The 25,425-nt window shown below is 47.0% G+C and overlaps 2 protein-coding genes and 1 pseudogene across 14 annotated transcripts in view; 1 reads left to right on the top strand and 2 right to left on the bottom strand.

The window, feature by feature from the left end:
* EZH2 (enhancer of zeste 2 polycomb repressive complex 2 subunit) overlaps nt 1-17,718 on the top strand; it is a 56,443-nt gene extending 38,725 nt beyond the window's left edge. For 2 of the 7 annotated variants that reach the window (XM_081038427.1, XM_081038424.1), the window contains 13 exons: nt 35-213; nt 7,855-7,946; nt 9,281-9,521; nt 10,069-10,238; nt 10,638-10,732; nt 11,743-11,783; nt 12,186-12,311; nt 12,887-13,065; nt 14,682-14,777; nt 15,421-15,502; nt 16,177-16,257; nt 16,413-16,497; nt 17,405-17,718. In XM_081038427.1, the coding sequence (XP_080894553.1) occupies nt 35-213; nt 7,855-7,946; nt 9,281-9,521; nt 10,069-10,238; nt 10,638-10,732; nt 11,743-11,783; nt 12,186-12,311; nt 12,887-13,065; nt 14,682-14,777; nt 15,421-15,502; nt 16,177-16,257; nt 16,413-16,497; nt 17,405-17,465 (1,528 nt within the window). In that variant the 3' untranslated portion in view covers nt 17,466-17,718. The remainder of the gene's footprint in view (nt 1-34; nt 214-7,854; nt 7,947-9,280; nt 9,522-10,068; nt 10,239-10,637; nt 10,733-11,742; nt 11,784-12,185; nt 12,312-12,886; nt 13,066-14,681; nt 14,778-15,420; nt 15,503-16,176; nt 16,258-16,412; nt 16,498-17,404) is intronic. The other 5 variants (XM_081038428.1, XM_081038426.1, XM_081038430.1 and 2 more) reach the window with 3 other exon arrangements.
* LOC308492924 (10 kDa heat shock protein, mitochondrial-like) lies at nt 17,362-21,472 on the bottom strand (annotated as a pseudogene). Its single transcript, XR_013995421.1, has 2 exons — nt 18,951-21,472; nt 17,362-17,517 (listed from the first exon to the last, which is right to left on the bottom strand). The product of XR_013995421.1 is annotated as a 10 kDa heat shock protein, mitochondrial-like (transcript).
* A 60-nt stretch (nt 21,473-21,532) lies between these two features.
* CUL1 (cullin 1) overlaps nt 21,533-25,425 on the bottom strand; it is a 77,627-nt gene continuing 73,734 nt past the window's right edge. For all 6 annotated transcript variants that reach the window (XM_081038436.1, XM_081038435.1, XM_081038434.1 and 3 more), the window contains exons 18-22: nt 24,290-24,337; nt 24,126-24,208; nt 23,565-23,670; nt 23,000-23,113; nt 21,533-22,123 (exon numbers count right to left, since the gene is read on the bottom strand). In XM_081038436.1, coding sequence (XP_080894562.1) covers nt 22,043-22,123; nt 23,000-23,113; nt 23,565-23,670; nt 24,126-24,208; nt 24,290-24,337 — 432 coding nt within the window. In that variant the 3' untranslated portion in view covers nt 21,533-22,042. The remainder of the gene's footprint in view (nt 22,124-22,999; nt 23,114-23,564; nt 23,671-24,125; nt 24,209-24,289; nt 24,338-25,425) is intronic.

Raw genomic sequence — 25,425 nt, 5'->3', positions numbered from 1 at the left:
CACCTTTACTTCCCTTTTTCTTGGTTAATGTTAGATATAAAGAACTCACTGAACAGCAGCTGCCTGGGGCACTTCCTCCTGAATGTACCCCAAACATAGACGGACCAAACGCCAAATCTGTGCAGAGGGAGCAAAGCCTACATTCATTTCATACGCTTTTCTGTAGACGATGTTTTAAATATGACTGCTTCCTACATCGTAAGTGCAATTATTGTACGTTTTCATTTTCTATCTTTATTGTGGAATTATGTCTTAAAGCAACTTGGAAATTGTTGTCATTTACTATAGCTAGAATTTGTGATCTAATCTTGCAATTAAGATTGGAAAATATGTTAGGATCAGAGTATTGTTATGTTTAATGTGTTGCTTGAGGGTTGCTCTAAGTCTGCACGTGTTTAAGTTGGACGGCCATCTCCCAGCGACTGGGGATGCAGGTCAGTGATTTTCCGTAAATGCTAACCGAGCTGTTGTGTAATGAAACTATTACTGTGAACTCACTGATGGAAGCCCAGAGCAACTCTGCCCATAGGGATGAGTACGTTTTGTTGACTAAGAAATTGGCTATAAAGATGCTTATGTATATTCTCTATTTAGTGTGAAACGTGGTTTTTAAAAATATTTATTTTTTTGGCCCTCTAAGTTACCTTAAAAAAAACCCTGCGTTTGAATATAGGTAAAACTTAAAATGTTCTTAATGAAATTGAAGTAAGGCACACACAGTATTACTTTATTTTTCTGACATTGCTGGGGAATGAAGTTTCTTAGTAAATTGTCCAGATAACTAGAACTTACTTCTTTAAGCAGTTTGAAAGGCCCAACTACTTTTAGGGAATATATTTTGAAAATATATTTCATACCTCCCAGTTTCCTAAGCACAGTTTACTTCATAGAGGTTAGCTTTTTCCATATCCCATTCTAGCGGGACTGGCTCTGGCCCGGTAACAAGTAGGGGTTTCAACCTGGGCGAAGTTGTCTTACCCCGGTACTGACTGGACTCACGTTGCTTTGTCTGTTTGAGTTCCTGAGTCCACCTTTTCCAGAATGTCTCCCTCATTGTCTAGTCACATGTCTTAATGTTAACTAGGCTGCCGAACCAGCTATATCTTGCCTCATTTTGAGTTTGTGCTCTGTCTACTTAGATTTGCTGCAGCTCCTAATTTGTTGTGTGATGTATATCTTGGTGTGGAAATGGTCATTTCTGTGTGTGTGTATGTGTGAAGTATTAGTGGTTTAGTTATCTTAAATCAGAAAAGCTTGAAGTAGGTTTTTAGAATCATTATCTGCCATCTCCGTGCAATGCTATCCACGCTCCTGTCTAATTGATACATTGATGGTTTGGGGGTTTTAGTAAACTGTAGGCATCGGCCACGTGTTACTTCAGCTGGAGGAGGATTGTGAATCTTGTTTGGGCTTGGCAGTGTTGTCTTCACACAGCCCTTGCAGTAGTTGTCTTGAATTGCACGTGATTCCCTTTTACACATGGTCATTTTATAAAGTAAGTCCAATTCTTTTTAAGAAGATTGTAAATTGCATGCAGATATCACTATGGCAGAAAAATTGAATACAAGGTCTATTTTGGAGTGAATGAGCCGGTTCCTCTAATTTGTTTTATAGATGTAGCATTTAACTACTCTTTTTGTTGTAGAAATGAACCAAGGAAGCAGGATACTACTTTTTAAACATTATTACAAGAGTTACTTTATTGTGCTCTTCAGATATGAGTAATTTTGATGAACCTTGAACCTGTTAATGATCTCATTCAAGCTGGGGAGAACAAGAGAGAGCTGTTTGTAATGGAGTGGGTGGCTCGGGGCCAGCAGGCTGCCCACTTGCTTGGAAGCCGTGGGCTGCGCAGCCCCTGTGCCCTTCCGCCCTTTTCCCGGTAGAGCCAGTCTCTCCACAATGAGCGTTAATGATTCTGTAGGTATTTCATTGCTTTACACTAACTTTGACAATATCACACACTATGCGTTTGTCTTAGGTATAATAAGCCATGAAGTAAATTAACTAAACGTGGTAAATAATAGTATTTTGTGCTTTCATTTTTTTTGTTTATGTAATGGGAACATAGTACTTTATAAGCTGTTGTAAGGATTACATTTATTAGTCTGTAAAGTACTTAAAATGGTACCTGGGTCGTGTTTAGCTATTTTTTTTTTTAAAGAAATAGATCATCATTCACATGACTTACATTTCAAAATAGTATTAAAAGGTGTCCAGTGAAGTCTCCCTCCCTCTTCTGTATCTTTCTGGTTTCTTCTGGCAAATGCATTCTTTTTTTCCTGACCATCCTATTCAAGTAGTGCCTTATTATTCAGGCTTTCCCCTTTTTTGACTTAATGTTGTAGATATTATTGCTGTCTGGACAGCTGCTGTAGGAGGCACTAGAACTTAGCCTGTCCTCTAAAGGTCAACATTTGGAGGGTTCCGAGCCTTTTGCTGTCACAGTGCTACAGTGAGTAACCCGTGTGTACCTGTACATCATTGCACACACGTGCAAATTAACCTGACCCACTCTATTTAGATATTGCCAAGTGACCTGCCACGTGGGAATGTGCCAGTGGAAAGACCTACCAGCAGAGTAAGAATGCCTGTCCCCAGAACCCTGCCAATAGTGTGAAAAAGTGACTTTTACTGATTAAATGAGTGACAGACGGTTTTTAGTGTTGTTTAACTTGCATTTTTTCCTTTCTGTATGTTTAAGAAATTTGTATTTTATTTTCTCGGAACTATTTTTATCCTTTGGCTTGTTGGTCTTTTTGAAATCTGGAAGTTCTTTATAAAATAGTCAGGAAATTAGACTTTTTGAGATGAGTTGTAATGTTTTTCCCTGTTTATTTGGTAAAAATTCCATAAGCAAAGTTAAATTCAACTACGTTTACTTTTTTTGTTGTTTTTATCAGTTGGCTTTCCCTACTCCAAGATTATAAAGGGTCTTACCTTTCTTGCTAGTACGTTTTAGGCTACATTTTTTTGACATCTAACTCTTTGATCCGTTTGGAATTGATTCTGATAGACATTGGATCCAGCTCCCCTCCCCACTGGTTGTTTCCACACCGTTTGTGGAGAAGCTCCTCTTTCACTGCTATGAATGAGGTGCTACCCTTGGTTACCCATCACCATGTGTACGTGGGTCTGTTCCGGTCTGTCTGTCTGTCCAGGAGGCTTTACTCAGAGATCTCCTGGATGTTCTTGTTTTTTTACTATAAAATTTAAAATCAATTTGTCTAATTAAAAATAAGTCTAGGTAGTATGATTATTGGGATCCCAATTAAATTATAAATTACTTCAGGGGAAATTGACATTTGAAAATAGGGACTAAGTCTAACTCCAGGATCGAGTCTTCTTTAATAACCTCAAGTTTTCTTCATGTAGCTCTTGTACATTCTTGGGTCAGATCATTTCTAGGTAATACATGTGTTGGGTTTTTCCTCTTTCTAACTTATATTATACCCTGCTACCTTGCTGAATTACCCTTATAATAGTTTGTCAGTAGATTCTTGTGAGCTTTTCAGCTATGTAATTAACTCATCTGCAATTATTGATGGTTTTGCCTTCTTTTCAATCTTTATAACTTTTAATTTCTCTCTCTTGCCTAACTTTGTTGGCTTGTATAAATAATAATGGTGCTAGTAGATAAATTTTGTCACTTCTGGATCAGTTTTGGAAAATTATCCATTTCATCCAGGTTTTGAAATTTATTTGTATAAAATTGATATACGTGTTCTAATGATTTTTTTATTTCAGTGATTATTCTTGTTTTATATGTATTCCATTCTTCCTTTTTTCTTGAGATTAAGAAGTGGTTTATATATTCAAAAAGTCTGTTTTGTGTATTTTCTCCTCAGAATCAGCTACTGTATTAGTTTTACTGTTTATGAATCTGATTGTTTTCATTCTTTTTTTGGTGTATTGTGTTTAACACAATGAATTGTCTAGAGCATGGTTTCATCTTTTCTCTTAGGTTCTGATATTTGGTATTATTATTTGCTATGTTTAAAATAATTTTAAGGAATATTTTATATTTTCTTTTTCACTCATTGTTTAAGGGAGAATTTTTTAAACTTCCGGGAGAAGACCTTTTTGGATGTTTTAACTACTTTTACTAAGTTTGTGCTGGCAGCCGTACTGATATTAGACATTGTTATGTAGATGTTTGGGGTATCTACTCCTTTTATCTAAGGAAGACCTGTGGATGGCAAGGGGCTGCCGGAAGTGCAGTGTCTACCTGACTGTGGATCTTTTCTGTTCGAGGGACTTAAATGTTCTCATGAACCTGGAAGGATAAATGGTTTTGGTCTGGGAACTCATCTCACTTCATATTCCAAATAACTTTTAGGCCACAGTCCATTTTGTAAATTGGAAACTGATTGTTCTGAGAACTTGGAATCCTGGTAATTTCTTTATTAAAGCTTCGGCCTAAAATTGGCTGTCGGGTCTGCCTTTGGTAATTTCTGATAGGGAAGGAAGTGGGTAAGGAAGGAGGAAGCCTGGGAAAGTAAGCCTGGGAAATTGCATGTGTTTAAATAGAACCGAAGTAGAACTTTTATGGAATAAAGATTTTGATAGCTTTCTATTGTCTAAATGGCATACAGAGGACTACATTTTAAGCATAAACCCAATTGCATCTGTTTCTCCTCTTTGATATTATGTGAAAGTCTGTTTGAATGTTCTTTTTGGAATGTAGTTAATGTTGACTATAGAGAGTTTAACATTTTAAATGGTTAGAATTTCAAAGAAGGTATTCCAAAGTTTAGAGTTGATGATGGACATTTTTTCAGTTTTCAGGTGTGTAAGGGTTAAAAAAATCCAGATATACTTGTTCATATTTGCCATGTACTTAACAGTGTGACTTAACTTCCCTAAACTTGAGTTTCCCTCATCTGTAAGAGGAGGGGGATCGTAAGACGTGGGGATTTTGTGAGGGTTAAAAGAGATAAGGCCTGAAGCTTTTTAGTGTGTGTTCTGAGCATAGGGGAATGTAGTTAGCTGCTACTGCCCTGGGCTCTGAAGAGCAACTTTGCTATTTTGTGAAGTACTTTCGAAAAAAGTCTGATGTCTAGGTATACACAAAAGAACTTAAACCTGATTCCAGCTGTAAGTGGATTCAGTTAGAATTTATTCTTTTTTTTGTTTTGTTTCTTTTATTATAAATTTTATTGGGGAATACTGGGGGACAGTGTTTCTCCAGGGCCTATCAGTTCCAAGTAGTTGTCTTTCAATCTGGTTGTGGAGGGCACAGCTCAGCTCCAAGTCCAGTCACTGTTTTCACTGTTTAATTGTAGGGGGCGCAGCCGACCATCCCATGCGGGAATTGAACTGGCGACGTTGTGGTTGAGAGCTTGGGCTCTAACCAACTGAGCCAACCGGCCGTCCCTCCTGGCCGCTCAGCGGCAGCTTGTTGTCTTCAGTCTAGTTGTGGAGGGCACGGCTCACTGGCCTGTGTGGGATTCAAACCGGCAACCCTGTTCAGAGCTTGTGCTCTAACCAACTGAGCCAACCGGCCGTCCCTAGAATTTATTTTTAATACCAAGTTCTAATCAGAGCAGACAAGATCAGTACTTTGAGCAGAAAATGTGTAAAACTGACACTATTCTGATCTGCGGTCGTTAATTTATCACATGACGAGCCGAAGGCGAGCTGAAGGAGCACTTAGAAGTGGTGTATAAGGATCGCAATGACGGGCTCTTAGAGGTGCCCGGTCCTTCTCTCCCCCCGGGTGGTGCGGTGCTGAGTGGGGGCCTGGCCACCCTGCCGCCAGCTACCTAGCGGCCACATACTGCCTTTCTCCTTGTTGCGGGGCAGTGGGCGCTTGCTGACATTGGCTCCCACTCCAGTGCTCGGATTCCCGTTCTGGGTTTGGGGCATCATTTTGTGAAACGTTACAAGAGTCTAAGGGGATACTATCGCTCAGTGTATTTTAGCCTTTTTCAGTGTTGCCAGTTTATAAGTTTTTAACCTTTGCTTGAAAACCTTTAGATAGGTTTTTTTCATCAAGATTTTATAGGTTGCTTTTGACGTTAAAAACTCTGAATATCCATGTTCTCTCCTTTTTGTAAAATTTAAAAGTTCTTGCCTTAAGTTTCCTTGTAATAATTTTCCTTCCCAGTCAGGGAATTTTATATAATCTTTTCCCTATATTATATTCAGTTTGAAATATAATTTAATTTCAAATATTAGTATTTAAAGGCGACTATTTGAAAAGATTATGTGTTCTAAACATTAAAATAGTCACGACATTTCTGGAACAGAGAATTCTTTATATACTTAGTTTTCCTAAAGAAGAATAACAAACTTTAGTTCTTGAAGTTCTGCTGAGGGAAATCTAGTCAGAAGAATAATTGTTTAGCTAAATGAAATGTGAATTTGAGAGTGGTACTTTTTAGGTTTTTAGATACCTTTGATTATTAGTATGTTAATTTTGGCTTTATAGTGTGAACTTGTTCTTATCTTGGAGGCTATGTAATTGTGGCTTATAGGGAGTATACCGTCACCTAGCTCTGACTCAGGACTGCAGGGGCCGCTGTGCTCATTTGAGCGTGTGTGTGTGTGTGTGTGTGTGTCTACAGATACATGTGTGCCTTTGGATTTTCACTGTGTTGGGGCAAGAAAATCAGTCTATAAATACAGCATGTGTTAGAGGCGACATCCAAACTAAAAACACATTTGACCAAAAATGGTTGCTCAGTATGTGTGCTAACTGGCCAAGCACAGTGTGTTTTGTGGGCTGGTGTAATTCCTTGCTGCTTATGTGACTTGAACCTGCCACATGCTCAGTCTTCGTATTTTAGGGATCCTTGTTTGTTAAAATGTAGTCCAGTGATAAAACTGGTTGGATGGTATCAGGCTCTTGTTCGGAGAAAAACTCGTACACTCGAAACAGAATTTGAGCCTTGAATACACCGTCCTTTATTCCCCCCTTCCCTCATTAGTCTGTCTTTATATCCCATTTAGGTTTTATAGATAGAAGTGTGGCTTTTTACAAGTAGTTTTAAAATGATTTGTTTCATGAGTATGTCAGTTGTTTTTATCAGAATTAAATAATTTTCACCTTTTCCAGTTCTGAATAGGACATTCCTAATAGTTGGTTTGCACACTGGAAGCAAGCTTTCCCACCAGATTCTCTGAAGTTCTCACAGCTATGCATTCCCACTTCGTTAGTATACAGTGTGCTGTAATCTGAATCTTTCTGTTTATCATATTATTTGGGAATTTTAACTCTCAAACACTTCATATCTTTTTATCTGACCTTTGTGTTTTCCTGTGGGAAGGTGCTGACTGTAAGCTCTCACTAGGTTCTTGAATTGTGTGTGAGTCAAAGAAATTGAATTTTGGTATTCTGAGGCTGTCCTTTTTAATGAACACTAATTTTTAACAAGTGGTATTCCATTCTTCCCCTTTTGACAAGCTGATTGCTGACTTTTCTTTAGAAATCCAGAAATTATAGATGTCAGAATTCTTTTGGTAAAAAGAAAAAATCCTATTTCATTGTAGAGGATGTATCAGTTGTTTCTATGGCGATATTAAAAAACTCAAATGTTTATAATTAGAGTTTAGAGTTTATGTGCATCAGTTATACTTGCAAGAAGACTTAAGAAACCACTAATCATTCCAGAACGTGATGTTTCCTCCCTGGTTAGGCCTCGGTGGGTGGTGGAGCGGAGGTGCCTATGAGCGAGTTGAGGAAAATACCTGGTGATAAAGTCAGTAAGAGCCTGAAAGAAAGTTCTGTGATGTAAACCATATATTAGCAAGAGTGTCATGTATTAATTAATTGCCTTTTTCCATTGATCTGGGGAGATGAAAAAGTAAATAATTTATAGTTATATTTGGATATTTACTTTTATTTTGCAGCGTTTCATGCAACACCCAACACTTACAAGCGGAAGAACACAGAAACAGCTCTGGACAATAAGCCTTGCGGGCCCCAGTGTTACCAGCATCTGGTAAGCCGAGCGCCGCGTGGTTGCAGAGGGCACTCGGGCAGTGTTCTGGTGAACGTGGTGAGGTGTCAGGTCAGCGTGACCCCGTGCTTCCCACACCTTCACTGGCCATGCAGCAGACAGGTTCTCTCAGCCATGTCACTTCCTTTATAGCTCTGACGTGCAGCACGTTGTAGTCCTTCATTCATCTTGTAGTAGTTCTTGGTTCACCTTGGTAGTCTCTTCAGAAGCATTGCAAGGTCTTTAGGATCAAGGACTCGTCCACCAAGTTTAGCCCCTTCAGACCCAGAAACTCGCTAACCATGTGCAGCAGTCCCAAGCCGTTCTCGGAGCCCTCGTGTGTTAGACCCCCTGCAGTTTGAGCTGTATTATAGGTCCCACAGATTTTTTGTTTTTTTAATGATGGAGAAAAGGTAAAGGTTTAGGAAAATAGGAGTAGAAAAGTTGTTTTTACGGGTACTATCTTATTTTTACCATTTCCCCTCTTTGAACCAAGCCACTCCTACCTAGGAACTAAGTGGGTATATATTGCCTGTTGGATTTTGGACAGAAGATTCATTGAATGGCACCTGCAGAAGGTATCCTATTTTTAAGCAATTTGGTTTTTTGTAGAATGAAGTATAAAACTTGGCTGCTCTCAAACTTCTCCCTTCTATTGCCACTAAAAATGGAATTCTTGAGCACTATTTCGTAATATTCTTTACAAGGCAGAATTTTATTTGGCTCATCTAAAATGTGTCTCTGGTCTCTAGTCCATGCTCTTAACCATTGTTTTATACTTTCTGATACGACTGGATTACTGCACTTCCTAAAATAGCACGTGACCCTCACAGCCTTGTTCCTTAGGTTCCTTCCGTGTCTTCCTGGGGGCTGTGCAGCCCTCAGGAAAAAACACATTTAATAGTAAGGCAGGAAGTGACCAAGTCAGGCCTGTTTATGTTTTGTATTCTTCTGTATTTTATATACGACCATGGAGAGGTTGTTGAATCTGAAGAAATCGCGAAATAGGGTTGTATGACTAGATGCTCATTAGGGTTATGATTAAAAATTCACTTGTAAAGAGACAATGTTACATAAAGTATATTTTAACTTATTAATCAGTTAATGTGTATCACAAATACAGAACTGTCTTGCCTGATTTCCTATCCCTCTAGCAATATATACAACCATGTTTATCTTTCTGAAATTTCCAAACTAGGACAAGCAGATAGAAAATGATTATTTGTGGAAAATGGATGTTGTGATGCATTTCTTGACTAACTTGCCTGTGCAGTCTTTTTCTCCTCCACTGAAAGGAGTTGTAGAACTTTACATGATGTCTGTGTTTCACTTCGTAGGAGGGAGCAAAGGAGTTCGCTGCTGCCCTCACAGCTGAGCGGATAAAGACCCCCCCTAAACGCCCGGGGGGCCGCAGGAGGGGGAGGCTCCCCAACAACAGCAGCCGGCCCAGCACCCCCACCATCAACGTGCTGGAGTCCAAGGACACGGACAGTGACCGGGAAGCTGGCACCGAAACTGGCGGCGAGAGCAACGACAAAGAAGAGGAGGAGAAGAAGGACGAGACGTCCAGCTCTTCGGGTGACGTCCCCACCCTGGGCTCACTGTCGCTTTGAAAAGTTCCATATTGTGCAGATAAGGGTGTGGGGTGTCGTTATTGGTATCATGACAACCCTGAGACAGAGCCCCTTCTTGAGGAAGGCACTGTGGCTGAGTGCTCACTCCTGCCCCTGCCCTGAGCCTGCCTGTGCCTTTGCCATCTGGGTTACTTGGGCGGCACCATTCCGTTCATTTTCACGGTGTGTCGTTTTCTCCATGTCTCAGACCGGGCAGAATGGAGTTCAGTCCCTCCAGTTTAGGACTCTCGTGCTGCTGCTGTGGCCGTTTGGATTGGGAGAGACTAGCAGCACAGCGAGTCTTGTCCTGACTGGACTGGGGTTGTCCTTTCAGGCCTGTGAATGAACCAGGGAGAACGGAAAAGCATGGCCTTCAGTGGAGGCGGCTGTGGGAGGGCCCAGCCTGTTGGGAGCCTGGGTTCCCTCTTCAGTGAGATTCGCTTCCTGACGTGTGCTTACTACACCCTTTTTCAGTTGACCCTTCCTGACCAGGCTTCATTCTGCTTTTACAGAAGCAAATTCTCGGTGTCAAACACCAATAAAGATGAAGCCCAACAGTGAGCCCCCCGAGAATGTGGAGTGGAGCGGGGCCGAGGCCTCCATGTTCCGTGTCCTCATCGGCACCTACTATGACAACTTCTGTGCCATTGCCAGGTTGATTGGGACCAAGACATGCCGACAGGTGAGTACAGCTGGGAAGCGCGTGCTCTGATGAAGAGGGAAACACCTGGTCACTAGCCAAACGTGACACTTCAGGAAGCTTCTGTTCGTCTCCAGAAAAGGAGTCCATTTCTTTTTTACTACTCGAGGGAACTGAAAGAAAATTATTCCTCCAACTTGAGCTATTTCAGGTTAGGTGGCAGCGGATTTAAAAAGCCAGTAAGAATTTAAATTCAGCTTCAAGACCCTTGATCAGAATGTAATCACAGCGGCTGTCCCCGGGAGAGGGTCAGGATAGTGTCCGTCTTCTCGCCTGTGTGCCCAGCGCCTTAGCGGCGACACAGAAGAGACAGCGGTTTCTGGTGTGAATCAGCGTGAGACTAGTTTGCCTAACTCGATGGTCCTCATGGCCTCTTGCCAGGTGTACGAGTTCCGGGTCAAAGAGTCTAGTATCATCGCTCCAGTTCCTGCCGAGGATGTCGATACGCCTCCACGAAAGAAGAAAAGGAAACACCGGTAAGTCTGCCAGCAGCCGTGACACGCCACCGGGAAAAGGCTACAGGCCAGGCATCCAAGGGCAGTGCTTGGGCTCCACTTTGTTAACAGAGACACTTAACCGGCCTCAAAATGTACCTGTGGAGTCTTGTTTCCAAGGAAAGTGCTGGTAGTCTTCCGCAGCAGCCTCCAGTGGATTGGGTGTTAAGACTTCTAAAAATCATGGTTACTATGCTGTGTTTGGCAAAGAAGAACTTAAGTTGCTTCTGTAGCAAAGGCTACATAATAGTTACTTCAGCATTCATCCTCAGATGTTTTCCTGAGCGTGAACCTTGGCATGCTGATGTGAGCTCCGAACTGGAAGGTTCTAGGTGTGCGGCCTTGCATTCTGCTACTCTCAGAGTATGTTAGGCTGTGTGGGTGGTGCCTGGGGAGGCGCAGTGACCCTGCAGACCGACGGCTCTGTCAGCGCAGGGCCAGCAGGGGGGGCCAGGCTGTGAGCCCCCCATGTTCTTAGAGAGGAGCTGACTCCCTAAGGTGTTGGGAAGGGAGCGTTTAGATGACGCTTCAAGCCTTGGCGTACACGCTCATGTTCCATTTCTTTCCTCAATGGAGGGTCCACTAATTTAAAACTAATTTAAGAACCTAGATGTTTTCCCCACAGAATTTAGGCTGTAGTAGATAGTTGTGACTATCTTGGTTGAATTATTTCTGACCACGCTCAGCTGGATTAATCGCTCAGCTGCATTAAGGATGCCTGCAGTTAGACAACATCACGCCTCAGTGTTGTGCCTTCTGGGATGAACTGGCTGCACGGAGGCCATCCCACCCCAGCCGTGGGGAGGCTGAAAGGGCTGGCCTCCGCCCCCAGCGGACAGCAGGCGTAGGCCGGGCCCGGCCCAGTCCCTCGGATTTAAGACACTGCTCTCCTCATGGCACAGACGGATGCGTTCACGGAGCTTCGGTGGGGTCTGTGTTCTTACTGCATTCCCTAGCTTCCTGGGGAACACTGTTTTATTTGTGTTTTGCAGGTTGTGGGCTGCACACTGCAGAAAGATACAGCTGAAAAAAGGTTAGCATCTTCCCGTTCAACTTCATTGTTAACTTAAAAATGTCGACTTGTCATTCGTTTTAGAGAGTTTAGGACGTTGGTACAATTGACTTCTGTACATGAAAGCAGTGTAACCCCTTTAAATGGAGGCGGTGCTATACAGTGCCAGTCAGTTCTCTTGTGTGGTGAAGGCTGACTGCATGGAGGAGGCAGCCAGCGGGTTACAGGAGCAGTCCTCTGGGGATGGGACAGATGTGACAGTGCTCTGCGTCGGGCACTCGGGGGATGGGAGACAGGAACACGTGTCGGTTGCACGTACAGCCAGGAAGCCTGAGCTCCAAAGGGAGTGGGGACGAATGTGTTTGCGATGTGTGCCACCATCTCCGCCTCGGGATTGACCTGCACGCTGTTATCTTGATGCAGACGGCTCCTCTAACCACGTTTACAACTACCAGCCCTGTGACCATCCACGCCAGCCTTGTGACAGTTCGTGCCCTTGTGTGATAGCACAAAATTTTTGTGAAAAGTTTTGTCAATGTAGTTCAGAGTGTAAGTATGTGCTGCTTTGATGAAACTGCATGAGAATGCATAGGCTTTTGGTCCGCAGTTAATAGTGATTGAAATGCCAGCCAGGACGTGGCAGCTGGTGCTCACTGTTTCCCCTCGATACCCACTGATCCCGCGGGATTGGTGGGGCCCCATAACCGGCCCTGTGCTACTGCCCAGCCTGGCTCCCGGCTACAGTGTGTGATGCGGCAGCTTAGGTAACATGGGATTCAAGGAGCTTTTCCTGATGGTTTAAATTACAGTCAAGTTGGCACAGAATCTAGGGGAATCCAGAAATAGCCACCCAGATACTTTTTGGGCACCAGAAATCTCAGGCAGGTTTAATCTCTGGAATAAAGGAGCTGGAGCCTGAGGGCAATGACTGTAATTGTAATGAAAATGCACAGGAAGCTGGATACACTGCAGTGCCATGTCATTTCCTCACCTGCGGGCTGGACTTGAGGTCGCTGGGAGGTGCACACGACCTGATCAGGGGCTTGTTTAGCACAGGACTTGACAGGCAGGCTCCATGATGCAAGCTTTTCACGGTGATGATGATAAAGAACCTTTCTCTGAAGGTCAAAACCGCTTTCCCGGATGCCGCTGCAAAGCTCAGTGCAACACCAAGCAGTGCCCGTGCTACCTGGCTGTCCGAGAGTGCGACCCCGACCTCTGCCTCACCTGTGGGGCTGCCGACCACTGGGACAGTAAGAACGTGTCCTGCAAGAACTGCAGTATTCAGCGGGGCTCCAAAAAGGTGCGTCACCCCTCCGGGCTCGGTTCTCGAAGAGGGTTAGTCAGGGCAGCCTTAGGCCATTTAGGGGCAGAAAAGTCAGCGATTGAATGGTACAGCGGATTTCTCTTGGGGCTGGGCGACTGCATCCGTTTCCTGTCATACCCCTCACTGGTGTAAGATGGAGCAGTGAATTCTGAGCAGCAGTTGCTAATGGTTTCAGATTTGATATAAGAGCTGATTTTCTAGTTGTTTAATATTTAGTTAGTAGAACCAGTCATTTCAATGGTGTTCCTACCAGCATAGAGAGACCCACTCTCATCAAACAGGATCCAATATGCCTCGCTGTGCAGAGTGAAAGGTGGCATTTCCCACAGAGGTTTTGCAGACTTAGTTTTTTTAACATCCTTGAAAACAACACAGGAATTTACATAACTGAAGCTGGGAGTTGCAACCAGGTGATTTTTTTGGTCGGCAAAGCACTGGGCCAAGTGCCTTGTGTAGTAACTTAGTCCTCATGAGGCCACGAGGGGATAGTCATTAACCCCAAAGTTATAGCACGTGAGAGGAACGGGGGTCCAGGCCCCTGCAGTCACCCTCCGCATCTCAGGCCACCATCCAAGTGTCCTCGCTAACGTGACTGAGATCACACTGCTGCCGGTAGCCAGTCCCCTTCCTTCTACAGGAGTTGCTTCTGGCAGTGGTTTGTATTTTGGCTGGGGTGTTTTCAGGTGTTTGTAGTTCGTGTCCACTCAGGTTCTCAGGTCACAGTGATGCTGGTCGCTTCCCATGCTGCTCCTGTGCAGCGCTCATCACCTCACCATTTGTCCGTCCTGCGTTTGCTCAGGAAGTAGGCAGTGCCCTTCACGTCGCTGTCTTCTTACAGCTCTGAAAACAAAAACTGTATATCGTGCGTACCATCTGGGGTTCATTTGCTTAATGTTCCTTAGCTAATTTAGTTTCTGATCCTGGAGGTAGTTGGGAAATGTCCCTGGATTAGAGCAGGAATAGATTGGGAACCTGGGTTGGCCAGGGAGCCTTTCCAAAGAAAGGCCACAAGGCAGTTTGGGACGAACGGTGACAAGTTGGGGACTCATTCCCAGACCCACTGACTGAACGGACGGCGGGGCTCTTCTGCCAGCACAGGATGCTGGCCTGAGGGGAGGGTCACACCCGTCGTCGTAGTTGCTCGTGAACAGGTGCTGCAGAGACACGGCCATGAGAAAACTGCCGGGGGAGGGAGGGACGCAAACTAGTTAGGGGCCAGAACATGGCCTGCGGGGGCTCGAGCTGAGTGAAGGTGGGCTAGCTGGTCAGAAATGGGGCCGAGCCCGGGTGCGGCCATCGCCCAGCACCACCGCGGCCTCGTTGGTTTTCGGTGATAGAGCTTATGCTCTCTCTGTACCCGATTTAGTAAAAAACCAAAGCATTGCTGTGGCAGTTCGTCGGCCAAGCCAAGTCCTTGGGCAATATGAGGGAAGGTGACCCAAGTCGGGCATCCATTGGTTTCCTAGTGACTCTGGTCAGATTGCTGCCTTAGGACGGGCTCAGGACTTGGTAACTCACCCCTTCGTCTGTCCGTCTGTCAGCAGTCCATCTTCGCTCTCCTCCTGATGTCATGACTGTGCTTTGTTCTCTAGCATTTACTGCTGGCGCCGTCCGATGTGGCTGGCTGGGGGATTTTCATCAAAGACCCTGTACAGAAAAACGAGTTTATCTCGGAATACTGTGGTGAGGTACGTAAGGCACGAGCGGTCCAGTTCCAGGCAGAAGATTCATGGACACTGACCACCTGGGGCCGTGTGCTGCTGGATGTAGCGACCGTGTGGCACTATTGGGGCCGATGAGAAAGAAATGCGTTAATACAAAATGCCTTTTCAGCCTGGACTACGTGGGGGTTTGGGTTTGCTTGGTAACTGGTTACACTGAGCTTTTATCATCGGGGCAAAGGGAAGAACAAGAGCTTACGATGTAGGAGTCTGTCCTCCTCAGTCCACAGCCTGATAAGGACCTGGAAACGACAGTGCCATTTATCATGAGCCTTTTTTAGTGGTGGAGGAGGGAGAAGCCATAGATTGGGCTAGCTAGCTTCAATTTATAGTCAACCTACCCAGTTTGTATTTTTCATTCAGTAAAAAGACTTTTGTTGATCACTTTCTCCAACCGAAGTTACTTGGAGCGTGGCTATCCTTCTGAGTTGAAGTCCTTAAAATACCGTTGTTTTCTGACATAGCAGCCTGTGGACTGAAGACAACAGAGAGATGGTCAGTGAGTCTGCTGAGCAGCCTCTGGAAGCCACTTTCTCTGATGAGCCTGTGTTCTCCTACCAGGTTTGCTCACCTAATCCAACACCGTCTTGCCCTGTGTCTCTCTTCTTAGATCATTTCTCAAGACGAAGCAGACAGAAGAGGGAAAGTGTATGATAAATACATGTGCAGCTTTCTCTTCAACTTGAATAATGGTATGTTCAACTTAGAGGGCTTTTAGTTCCTGGCGGGCATCTGGTCGCCTCTTCCTTCACATGCCGAGCTCGTTACCTGGCATATTTGTTACCTGGGCCGTTTGCGGGGAGGATGCCCTCAGTGGAGGCGTGGGCTACATGGCCCCTGGAGTGCCAAGCCATCTGCGCCGGGGCCAGCCTCTTCCAGTCTGCTGCTGCCTGCCCTTGGCACATGTCTGCCAAGTGCTGCCTCCCCCGGGGAGGAGCTCCAAAACATCCCTGGTCTCAAAGGACTGTGGGAATAAAGGAAGCTGCTTTTGCAGATGATGTTTTTGGCAGAGAACAGAGGCTGCAGTCCATGCACTGGAGTCAGGAAAATAGTACCTCAGACAGTCACTGTTGAAACAAGGAGGGTAGGGTTTTTTTCAATGAACATGTTCTATAAGCAGTAATTTTGAAATTTAGTCAGGGTCTACTTTTTGCAGTGTTTTGCTCAGCAGTACATATTTAGTAGCAGTTAACTTCAATAGCATTTTCTTCCAGATGTCATTTCATACTGAATGAAGTTGGCTGAATGAATTACTTACTTTTGAAGGCAAACCCTGAAGAACTATATAAGCAGCTGTGTCCCCAGAATCATAACATTGTTGACCTGTAACAAATTGTTCACTGCATTGTGCTTATTTTCTTTTTAGATTTTGTGGTGGACGCAACCCGCAAGGGTAACAAAATTCGTTTTGCAAATCATTCCGTCAATCCAAACTGCTATGCAAAAGGTAGGTGCTTCTGGAGTCAGCATTCCCATCCGTTGTCTGACTGCGGGGACCTCCCCCCACGTCAGTGCAGTGACAGCGACCTGAACACTCTAGGGACACATCTGTCATGTGAACCTTCCCCAACCCCACTGACCCTGGCGTGCATGTCTTTCCAGTTATGATGGTCAACGGCGACCACAGGATAGGGATCTTTGCGAAGAGAGCCATCCAGACCGGGGAAGAGCTGTTTTTTGATTACAGGTTGGTAGCAGGCCCTTTCTGGTGTGTGAGGCTTCAGCTCTTCACTGGGTCTTGTTTACGGGAGACTTGTCATTCTTTCTGTGCGCATTGGTGAGCAGTTAGACCAATGCTTACTTTAAATATATAAGGAAAAGAAAGTAGGACGCCCCATATTTTGTCCTGCTGGTGTGACCCCTGGGCCTTTGACAGTGCATGGCTGTGCCCCCTTGGTCCTGCAGGAAATGTGACCATGTTACAGTCTGTCCGCAGTGTGCTGCTGTTTGAGGATATTCTGTGTTGACTTCCTTCTTGTTGAAGTGCTAGAGGACTTCCTACATAGCTCATGATTTAGTGCTTACAGACGGACGGCACTGTGCTCAACTGCCTGGTTTCTCTGGGTCCTTTCTGTAAAGTCACCGCGACAGCCTCCGGCTGCTGAGGACACGGGCCCCTGGTGGTGGTTACAGGTCAGGCATCAGGTTGGCAGTTTACACTGTCAGGCTGAGGGGAGAAACTCACCGGTTATTTATTGTTGCTTTAAATTCGATCAGTCAGAAGCTGTTTGCACGGGTTGAGTTACAAACTAGGGTGCATGTGTTGCCCTAAGCCCAGTGACAGGGCCCGAGCAGCTGCTTCGCGCAGGTCACTGGCTACTCTTCCCGAGTGGCACCCCCAATCTGAGTGGGGTCAAGAGCCCAGCAGTGCAGGCTCGGACCTGCCTCCTGGGCAGTTGAGGGGCAAAAGCTGTGGCAAGGGTGTGGCACAGCAGGTCTGTCCAGTCAGAGCTCAGCCACGGCTCCACGGGACTGTGGAGGGTGTGTGCCTTTCTTGGGGACATTTTAATGCACCCTCTAAACTAAGGTGGCATGGTGGTGGGGGTCTCACCTCGTGGGAGGCTTGCAGTCACGTGTCCTTCCTGCCTTTTCAGGTACAGCCAGGCCGACGCCCTGAAGTACGTGGGCATCGAGAGAGAGATGGAGATCCCTTGACGTCTGCTACCTCCCCCGCCTCGGACAGCTGCCTTAGCTCAGAACCTCAGTACTGTGGGCAATTGAGAGGAAGAAAATGCGGTTTGAAATTCTGATTTTGCAAAGTACTGTAAGAATAATTTATAGTAATGAGTTTAAAGTCAACTTTTTATGCCTTCTCACCAGCTGCAAAGTGTTTTTGTACCAGTGAATTTTTGCAATAATGCAGTGTGGTACAGTTTTCAACTTGGAATAAAGAATACTTGAACTTCTCCTTGTGGCGTCCTCTGTCCTAGAACTTCAGCAGCATCTCATGGGAAAGCAAACTCCCGTTTAAACTTGATTTAACCAAGTAATACTGCCTATTAATTTGCCTAATTATGACATCCTTCGTATAAACACATGATTAAATTAGTAAGTGACACATGTCATCGCTGTTGCGATTACTGAGGGGCAGGGTGGGGCGCGTCCCAGTCAGCGGGGGCCTGGAGAGTTCTCTCAGCCTCGTTCTCATCTAACCTGACAGCTCGGCCCCGGGCACTTACAGCCTGTCTCGCTATAAATTCCTAGATGTAGCCCTTCAGAAACAACAGTGCAGACAGAGTCCTGACTACCCGCGGAAGTGGGAAGGAATCATGCACCACACTCCACTTGGCTCAGCACAAAATACGTGGGCCCAGCCAGGACACCCGTGGTTACTTACAGTGGCCAGTGACATAGAGCTCATTCCAGCCACAGCTTTGCTTTTCATAGCTGCAACCCATGTCGAGGGGCGAACAGCTGGGAGGTAGGGCCCGGAGTCCAGGGAGCTTCTGCTCACTTAACACCCACGGGTCCAAACGCAGCAGGAAGACCAAGCGTTCTGCACCCCGCCCGCAAATGTGCCTCCAGGGCTCCACTCACGGGGACACCAAGGTTCTCTGACCAGAAACACTCGGGCACCCGCGTGACAAAGAGCACCTTCAAATCAGAGCTGGTCAGTGTCAGATTTCCCTTTATACTGGGGGTTTGACACACAAGCTCTAAAATACCCGATTAAGACAAAATTGGGACAACAGCTAAGTTGAACCCCAGTATGCTTTTCCCCTCCTGTGAGGCACCGACTATGTTTGCAATCCCCACCAGAACAAACTGCAAGTGGAGAGTGACAAGTGTATCAGGATACGGCCGTCTCATAGTTTCCAAGTGGTTTAGGAACATTCCACTCTCCCCGGAGGGAGGCAGCTGGTCCATTTCTGTGGTCGCTACGCCTTGTCTCCGGACGGTCAAGAACCCGGAAAACCACCTGAGGGGGTTTTCTGCCCCACCTGCCGAGGCACCTAACAAGTACATCTGTAGACGGGTCAAACCAAGGGTCCAACTGTGAGCTGCTGTCTGAGCTTGGGCTCCTGCTGGAATTAGCTGAAGTACCAGCCCTGTCGTAAGCGACCGACCGCAGTGAGGGGCTGTGGAGTCCTCGGGGGTGAAACGTCTCCTCAAAGTGGTTTAAAGAAAACCCACACTCACCGTCAGGACGGAGTCGCTGCGTGGCCAGCTGCATGAACTCGGAAGACGAGATTCAGCGATGTGAAGTGAAGTCACCCCAAGAGTCACGTCCCCGGGATTCCTGAAAAAGAAGTCTCCAGAAGGGGGCTGCAGCTCAGGCAGCGTGTTGGAGTTTTCACCGGGGGGTGGTAAAACCTTATATTTTTTTCCAAGAGAAAAGTAGATACCATTGTTCCCCGAGGAGGCAAGCCGACTTAAATGCTCAGTCAGGAAAAGTAATTCCAATTCCAGGACGCTCCCAGTCCTGTGTCTACTCTCCTCACCCCATGGGTCACGCAGGCCTCAGAAAGGCTGCCAAGTGACGGCCAGCAGGCCAGGTCCACCCCCGGGAACCTCTTACCCCAGACTGTTGAGAGCGGCCCTACGCCCGACCACTTCTCCTCCCAGGTGAGAGGAGGTGGTTCCCTCTGGCCGTGGGACCCAGTGACAGGAGACTTAGCCGGAACATGGCTGTAATCACAGCCCCTCCTCAGCTCGGACTTTCCAGAGGGACGTGTACCTGCGGTTTCCAGAAAACCCGGCCTCTGCCTCAGTAGCTTCAGAAGAAGTTGTGTTGGAAAGTACATTCCTCGCGGAATGTCTTTTTCCACTTCTCAGGAGAAACTCAGCCGCTTGGCGTGTCAGGGAACACGACTCCTCGGACTTCCATTTGGAGGCTGCTGTCCACCCTTGTTAGGCTGGCTATGGTTGGGGGATAAAGGCAGAAACGTGCTTCCCCCACACCGGTCAGCAGTACGCGTACCGAACCCGAGGGTGTGGGGTGACCCCAGTTCCGGACGTCCTGGGACTCACCCCAGGGCACCCCTGGTCCTGCAGGAATCCAGGCACCAGCAAATCTCATTAAAAGATCTCCCCCAAGTTCTGCAAGTGGCTCCCCGGGTCTTTGTCCCAGAGGCAGATGCAGGAAGTGCCGGGAGGAAAAGCAGGCTGGGGGGCCCCCCAGTGGGGCATTCATGGGGTCCCCGGGGCAGCACTCCTGCTTTCTGCCTGGTTTATACATGGAATCATTTGTATACGATTGTTGAAGTGTGGAAACCATTATTACTATTGCTTTTTACAACCAATTCAACCTTTAAGTTGAAAACCTCACCTGTGAACTGCTAGACTGCTCCAAGAAACCCTAAGAAGCTTTGCTTACTCCTCCAGCTACGCCCTCCTCCACTTGTAACTGACTCAGGGTACGTCTAGTGTGACAAATCCAAGTGCTCACATCGCTTACGCGGTGTGAGGTGTGCAGAGAACACTCCGAGGGCCGCGACTGCCCCGAGAGTCGCGCGCCACCTCCCCATTTCTTCTGTCCTTTGGCTGAGAAGTGACTGCAAACGAAGAACAAGGGTGTTACGGGGACACGCAGGCTAGAGCCGGGCCCCCCAAAGCTGGGAGCGGGAGAGTGTGGGTCTCCTCCCTGGGGCACAGATGGCCGAGGACACTCCAAGTCACCAGTCGGTGCCTGCAGAGCAAAGTGTTGGGCTGCCCGTCGCCGGGAGGGGCAGCGGTGCCCCTGGCGCGAATCCTGGGAGCTGCACCCGGGAGAGCTGCCGAGTTCATCTCAAACTGTTGCTTCTTGTACTGGAACAGCTGGTTACAACCAAAGGTAGGAGCGACACCTCGTCTCCACACCCGCTCTGTGGCCGCGGACTCGGACTCGATGGCAGAGGTAGGGAGCGCGTCCCCAAGCTGGCTGCTCACGCTCCTTCGAACGCCAATCCTCCACCTACCACCTACCGGTGACCAGTCCCTCCTCTGTCCTCAGGTCCCCACCTGCTGGAAGGGGCACTATGTCCCAGGTCAGGTTGTCAAGATGATTCACCCTGTCAGTCCGCACGCGTGGCCGACGGCATCAGCATGTACTGAACCCCGTGGGTGGCATTCACGTCACTGGAATCAGGGAAGTGAGCGTGAAAGTTTGGGAAAAAAGGATTATGTGGGGCTTAACTTTTTTGTCATTACTTTGGATATCATGCGTTCATTACAAAAGAGACATGGAAATTATTTACATGAGATTTCAGAACTTCAGTGGAATGGGCAGCTTCACATGATGCCGTGTCATTAGTGATTTATTTCAGTCTACATACTTTCCACGAATGTCACCATCTCTAAATGAGACATAATCCTTGTCATCTAGAACTACTTTGGTGCCTCCGTATTCTGGAAGAACTTTATCTCCAACTTTCACGCTAACTGGTTGAATCTCTCCGCCCTTTCCTTTAAACTCGGATCCAACAGCTACTACTGTTGCTTGCGATACTTTCTTCCTTGAGACTTTTCTGGAAGCATAATGCCTCCCTTGGTTACAGTTTCCGCAGCCCTCCTTTCAACTAATACTCGGTCAAAGAGGGGGAGAAACTTTCTAAATGCCTGTCCTGCCATGACTCCGGCAGCAGTTCGTACTCTGCTCTCGCGCCGCAACCGCAAGGAGAGACCTGCATTCCGGTCTTCTGGAAACGTGAACTTTCGGGGCTTAACATGTGAAGGTCTTGAAAAAGCTTCCAATCTGAAGAATGCAGCCTTTGCGACTACAGGAAGACACTGGGATAGAAATCTGCACAATCATTATATCTTTTATTTACATATAGAAATTAGTAAAACTGAAAACAAAACCCAATGCAACTTGTACAGAAATCCTTTAAGTTTCTTTATTTTCACACATTAAAAAATGAAACACACTATACAAATGGGTTTTCATAGCAGAGTACACGTGGGTCCGCTCTCAAAGTGCTGCCAGCGCTGTTGGTGCTGCCTGGGCGGCAGCTGCTCACCCCGTGACGTGTGTTGGTCTAAATGCAGTAGCATGCAGCCCTCAGCATGGAAGGGTCGAGTCCCCTCTGTCCTTAAATTAGGTTAAATGGCGGCGGTGTCCATATTTACAGACTTGACATGTGTCATCCTGAGCAGTTCTGATGTACACGTGAGACCGGTGGTGGGAGTCTTGGTCTCAGGTTTAAAAAGGGAGGTCCCAGTGGCGCAGGCTGGCTGCCATGAGCCCGACTTTCCATCCTTTCCACCAGGAACCATTTTGCTGCGGGTCGCACAGTCAGACCCTTCTAGAAGGGTTAAGCCAAGTAACTGTAGGTGTCCTTTTCCCCATCAACTCGCTCCAAATATTCTTTCTCGATCAGAATGTCAATGCATTTCTGGGCATTATTTTTAAAAAAAGAAGAGGTAGTGAAAGGGAAGAAAAACAGATTATCAGAAGAGACAGACCACCGTCAGCTGGATTCTCCCCGACCTGACAGTTCAGTGGGGAGGGAGCAAGGTCACGTCATACACGTCATACACCCCTCGGCGTGCAGTTTTACTTCCCGGGCTGCCGACGCTTTCCGATGCTTTGCCGCCCTGCAGGGAGCCCCTCAGAGCCAGCGCCCCTAGCTGGTCGGGTGTGGCAGAAGCCACTGGGCACACTCTCCCTTTCTACTCTGAGCCTCAGCCGAGGACGTCACCAGCCAACAACTAGTCCTGGGGGCTCTGAATGCGACGCAGGAGCTAAGTGACACCCACCCACAGGGTTCAGGAAGGGGAAGAGCTGCTTAGTTTCTCCTTTAAACAACCGCAGATATCACATGGCTGCCACCAGTCACTGTGGTTGCACAGACAGGAGCGTCCCCCACAGCAGTAAGGACGGACACTCGGTGACAGGTGGCAAGAGATGGCTCTCTGACGTGACGCTGAGAACATCCCAGTGCACACAGGAGGGTGGGAACCCCATTTCTCGAGAATGCAGAGGTAGGCCAACTGCTGCTGTGAGCAGTGTCCTGGGGACCCCACGGGAGGCAGGCGGGCGGGGCTGCCAGGCCAGCCACCAGCCCTCCGCCTGGGGTCAGCAGGCGGGAGACTTCTCAGCCTACATTTCAATACGAGGTTAAGCATTAAGCCGACTTTCTTTTGGAGAATCTACTACGTACGACTAAGCCAAGCTCCTTCCTTACAGAACAGTAAGCAACCTACATTTCGTACCATCTTTTCTCTTATAAAAGGATAAACTGAACACTTCTGCTATGTCATTCTTGTACCTTAATTACTGGGACCCGAGGCTTGAACCGTGACGAGAGCTGCGTGAGAACTTCTCCAAGGAGCTGCTGGTGTTTCAAAACCTTCCTCATCTTCATAATTCTCACGATAGCTGCCTACGGGACCAAGACAGGGAACCAAGTGTGTTCAAAGACTTGCAACGACTTATTCTTAAAAACTAAGGACAACTAGCCAAAGGTTCTATATTTAGGCAGAGGATTATGATTTTGTCGCAGGTAACAAATACACGTGGGTGAGGAGGGGCAGGGCGCAAGGTCTCTCTACCCCGTGGTTCAACTAACACAACGAACATTAAAACGGTCTTATGAGCAATTTCAGCAACGTAACCCAACTATATGCAAAGCACTGAAAAATGGGAAAAGCCCAGCGTCCAAAGGCGGGACCGGGGATGCTGCCCAGACCCTTCCTCACCAGACCCCCCACCAGGGAGCTGCTTTTCCTCTATGTCACCGACTCCGCCCAGAGCCCTTCCTCCTCCTCGAAGCGCCTGGGCCACCGGCCCGCGTGTCAGGGGGCATACACCACATGCCCTGGCCCCTGACTCACCTGAATCAGTAGTTTGCGGTCTTCCTCAATATTTTTATGTGTGGTTTCTTGTTCCTGCTTCTGCTCGGTTTTCATCGGCACATTGATGTTAACCCTTAATTTCTTACTGTTGAGAGAATTAAGAAAACCAATGACTACTGTTTTGAAGAAGGCAGTAAAGGCTTCTGTTTTCCCTCTGAGAGGGCAGTGACCGTCCCGGCCTCCCTCGGACCCAAGCAAGGGGCTCTACTGCAGGGCCTGCGTCACAGGTCCCCCTTCATCTGCTCCCCGAACTGTGCTAAGCGAAATAAAATCCAGATACTTGGACATAAAGGTCCAAACTCTCTGGTGAGCCATTTAAGGAGATGGGTTTGCCAAATGAAGGAAAAACCCAAAACTGAAACAGTTAAATGGAAAAACACCTGGAATCATGAGACAGAATCAAAAGGCTACACCAAACTCCCGTCCAGCCCTCCCTGAGCTCGTCACCTCCCTGTCTGCAGTGACAGCAGGGAATGGGTTCAGGGGTCAGGGGACAGGCTTACGGACTAGGACCAACCATGTGCTTAGATTTTTCCTTACTTTTTATAACCAAGATATAATTTTATTAAGGTATCTGGCTTCAATTCCACCTCATCAACATTTGCATTTTCGTCTTCCAAGACCTATAAGAAAACAACTGTTATTACTACGTTATCTCAGAAGAGGCTTTCTTCTAGCTGAACATAAAAAGTGCACAAACGTACCAATAACTTCGACTTCAATAAAATCTGTAGGACTTGTGCCAAAATGTCCTGCAATTAGAGAGAAAAAAGTAACTTAAAGACAAAGTGCATTTTTCTTTGTAACAAAAAATGCAGGCAATCGCACCACAAAGTCACCCAACAGCAAGCTGTACTCAGAGGACAAAGGGATGACACTTTCCAAGGTTCCCTAAATTCATTACTTCCCCAGCACCTACTTCTGCAAGTGAAAACAAGCCCTTTTTGGCCATCATCACCCAACAGGAACACTGACAATTCTGTTCAACATGAGAAACCAGGCACAAGTGACAGAAACGTGCAGGAACCTGCTCACTTCCTAAATGCCTGCCAGCCCCTCCTGGACACCGGTGGCCGCAAAGGGGGGTGCAGTGGGACGGGGAGCAAGGAACGCTCTGTTCACCCGCACAGCAGGGCCGGTGGCGGCCACCGTGCCTGCCTGCCTTTGGTGAACTCTATGCTGGTCGTGTGGCCCTGGCGCCACCTTCCTCACTGGAGAACAGTGGGTGGCCGGCATGTCTCAGCTCCTTCAGCTTCACAGCTTCGTGTCCCACGAAATGGAAGTGCACCCAGCCCAACCTGCAGTCACAAGGACGCCCACCTACCTAGTGCCTCCTACCACGGACAGAAAGGGCCCCTGTCTTCGAGGTCAGAGTGCACAGGGTCAGAACCGTGAAAGTGACAAGCCGCTAGCCTAGAGACCTGCCCGGAAGTGCAAAGCAGGATCGGAACCCCACCGGCTGCGTCTAGAGCAGGGGACAGAGACTCCAGTCCAGGAACCAAATCGGACCAATGAGTGTCGACCGTGGGTAGGAGAGCGCAGCCACGTCCCCACGCGGGGTGAGCTCTGCTATTGAAAACTAGCGGACAGATGGTGTAGAGTTTTGATTGGAAAGCCAAGCAAGTCTCTCGGCAGGATTTCAGCAGCAGTGCTCTCTCTGCAAAGCGGGTGGCAGCCTGCAGATCTCGCCCCATTGTCTGGGACAGCCCAAGCTTCCCCCTCATTTCAGCCTCCTCCTCCTGATATGAGGAAGGAGAAATGAGAAAAGACTAACGTACAAGGAGCAAATTCATTTTGCTGTACAATTGGAAAATATATTTTGGACTCACTTGAAGCATAA

This window comes from Rhinolophus hipposideros (assembly GCF_964194185.1).
Source record: "Rhinolophus hipposideros genome assembly, chromosome: 25".
Taxonomy (NCBI): domain Eukaryota; kingdom Metazoa; phylum Chordata; class Mammalia; order Chiroptera; family Rhinolophidae; genus Rhinolophus; species Rhinolophus hipposideros.
This window is presented reverse-complemented; position numbering and strand designations above follow the sequence as displayed.